Genomic DNA, 2447 nt, shown 5'->3' on the forward strand with positions numbered 1-2447 from the left:
CATACCTGAGTACAGCAAGTGGTTCGGTTCTCAGCTACTAACTGAAAAGTTGGCAGTTCAAGTCCACTCAGAGGCACCTCAGAAGAAAGGCCTGGCGCTGTACATCCCAAAATTCAGCCACAGTTCTACTCTGACATACATGGGTTGCCATGAGTCTGAATCAACTCGATGGCACCTGGTTTTATTTGGCAGGGGGTGAGTAGGCAATCGGTCTTATACTTCAAACCTTTCCTCTCAGTCATGGGACCCTGAGAAGATCTTACAACACTTGGTCCAGCTCTTCTGTTTTAACAGTGGACAAATGGAGAGAGGGTCCAACGAACTGAATCAATATGAAAATTAGTCTGGTTTATAGACACCTTTCACATCAGTCTTGCTCATTCCACAGACGTGATCTTGGATGGTTTTTATCAATCCCCTTGCTTCCGTTAACTACAGGAGGCCCTGGCTGAAAATGGGTAATTACTTCACCCCTGCCCAAGATTCTGTTTGTATACACACAGCTCTTAATGTTGGCCAACAAAACTCAGGGGTAAAATTAAGCATCCCCCTTGGGAGCACAGCTCTGAAAGACATTCAGAGAACTTGTGATTAAATGCACCGTGAAAGCCTCGGGGAAACACTCAGAGACACCTGAACTTGAACATGTAGGAGGTGGTGTGTCTGCCAGATGAACGGTCAACTCAGGGGCAAGAGGCCCTGACTCTATTTTTGCCGCAAGGGTCTCCAGCCCTCCTGGCCACAGCAGGATCTCAGTACAGGATTGCAAAATAATTAAGTTAACACAGAGATTAATTAAGCAGCTGTTGGTCTAAAGGATCTAACAAGGGGAGTTCTAATGGCCTGGAATCCTCTACAGCATCCAACTCAGTAACAGAGAAGTCCACTGTTCCCATCAGCTACTCTCCGGACTCTATCCATGTAACGCTAAATCCCTTCACTCAGGGGTCCAGGCCTCTCCACATGGCCTCGGTGGGAGACCAGGGAGGGCAGTACAAGAGAAAGAGCCCCAACCATAAGCAATGTCACTGCCGTTCCCAGCCTGTTCTACAGTTGGAGTCCTGGTGTGGTGCTGGACTGCTAACCATAAAGTCGGCGGTTCAAACCCACCAGCTGCTCTTTAGAAACCCTATGCAAGGTCCCTAGGAGTTAGAACCGACTCAATGCCACTTAATAACAGCTTAGTGAGTCCAATGTCTTGGCCTGGGACACTGGGGTCGTTTTAGCAGGCAATGATAAAGACAGCCCACAAGCCCCTCCACTGGCAAGAGAGGACTTGTGTGGCTGATGACTAAATGTAAGAGGTAGCCCTTTCCTCTAAGTTTCTCCAGCCCTGAAAAAGTGAACAGGACGCTGCATCATGTACAAAACCAAAACAAAACAAAACCTGTTGCCAGTGAGTTGATTCCACCTCAGAGCCACCCTCTGTAATAGACAGAGCAGAACTGCCCCTCAGGATTTCCAAGGATTTGCAGAAGTAGACTGCCACATCTTTCTCCAGAGAAGCAGCTGATGGGTTTGAACCTTTCATTTAGCAGCGAGCACATAACACCACCAAGACGCCTGCATTATAGGGGAAGGGAGTAAGAAATCCTCAGTGGATTCAGGGCAAGAAGTGGGGTTGCCTTTCAGCATTCGGCCACCCACATGCTTCCCACCTAATGCCGAAACCTGTGTGTCCCCTCTCTTCCAGGCCACATGGGGTGGTACCTCCACTCCAAAGGCTGCATGACTTTACCCAGGCTCTTCCCCACGCGCTGCTTGGAGAAGGCCACGTGTGAACCACTACCCCAGACCCCAGGTGAGTGGTGGGGCCTATCCTCTTACGTTTGCACGTTTTCCAGTCAAGTTTAGCTGCTCATGCACCCTTTCAGAAACAACTCCCCTCCCCCCTCAACATATATGCATCCTCTATTTTCGGTGTCTCTCAAACTTTACTGTGCCCCAGAATCACCTGGGGACATCAGTGCATACACTCGGGTTTTACTCTGGAGACCCAGTATTAGCATGGGCCCTGGAATCTGCATTGACGCAAACTGATGCCGGTGGCCCACGGGCCACACTTTGAGAAACACTGCGGCCGGAACTTGCCCAAGTCCCCCGGACTCTGAATCGCAGGTTCCCTCCATCTTCCCGTGGGCCCAAGACTCCACCCACGTCCCGTGGCACGAGCCCACCCAATGCAAAGAAGGGGACTGGGGACTGGGGTCGGGGTCTCCTGGCCCCAGCGCCCGAGGCAACTCCAGGGCGGCGGCGCACGGGCTGGGCGGGGTGGGGTGGGGTAGGAAGGGTCCCACTCACAGCGAGCTGATGTCGCCCGGCACGATCCTGGGCACCCAGGAAGAGCCCACGCAGATGATGGACTCCTTGGTACAACTGCAAGTGGCGGGGCAGCGCGCCAGCCGCCTCACCTGCGCGCTCCGCGGGATCAGGCACGCGGCGCTGAG

At 52.5% G+C, this 2447-nt stretch overlaps 1 protein-coding gene across 1 annotated transcript in view; it reads right to left on the bottom strand.

The window, feature by feature from the left end:
* LGI2 (leucine-rich repeat LGI family, member 2) overlaps window positions 1–2447 on the bottom strand; it is a 63350-nt gene that overhangs the window by 60481 nt on the left and 422 nt on the right. The window contains exon 2 of the mRNA XM_006866315.1: window positions 2302–2442. Within this exon, the coding sequence (XP_006866377.1) occupies window positions 2302–2442 (141 nt within the window). The remainder of the gene's footprint in view (window positions 1–2301; window positions 2443–2447) is intronic.

Source organism: Chrysochloris asiatica, unplaced genomic scaffold (assembly GCF_000296735.1).
Source record: "Chrysochloris asiatica unplaced genomic scaffold, ChrAsi1.0 scaffold00089, whole genome shotgun sequence".
Classification (NCBI taxonomy): Eukaryota; Metazoa; Chordata; class Mammalia; order Afrosoricida; family Chrysochloridae; genus Chrysochloris; species Chrysochloris asiatica.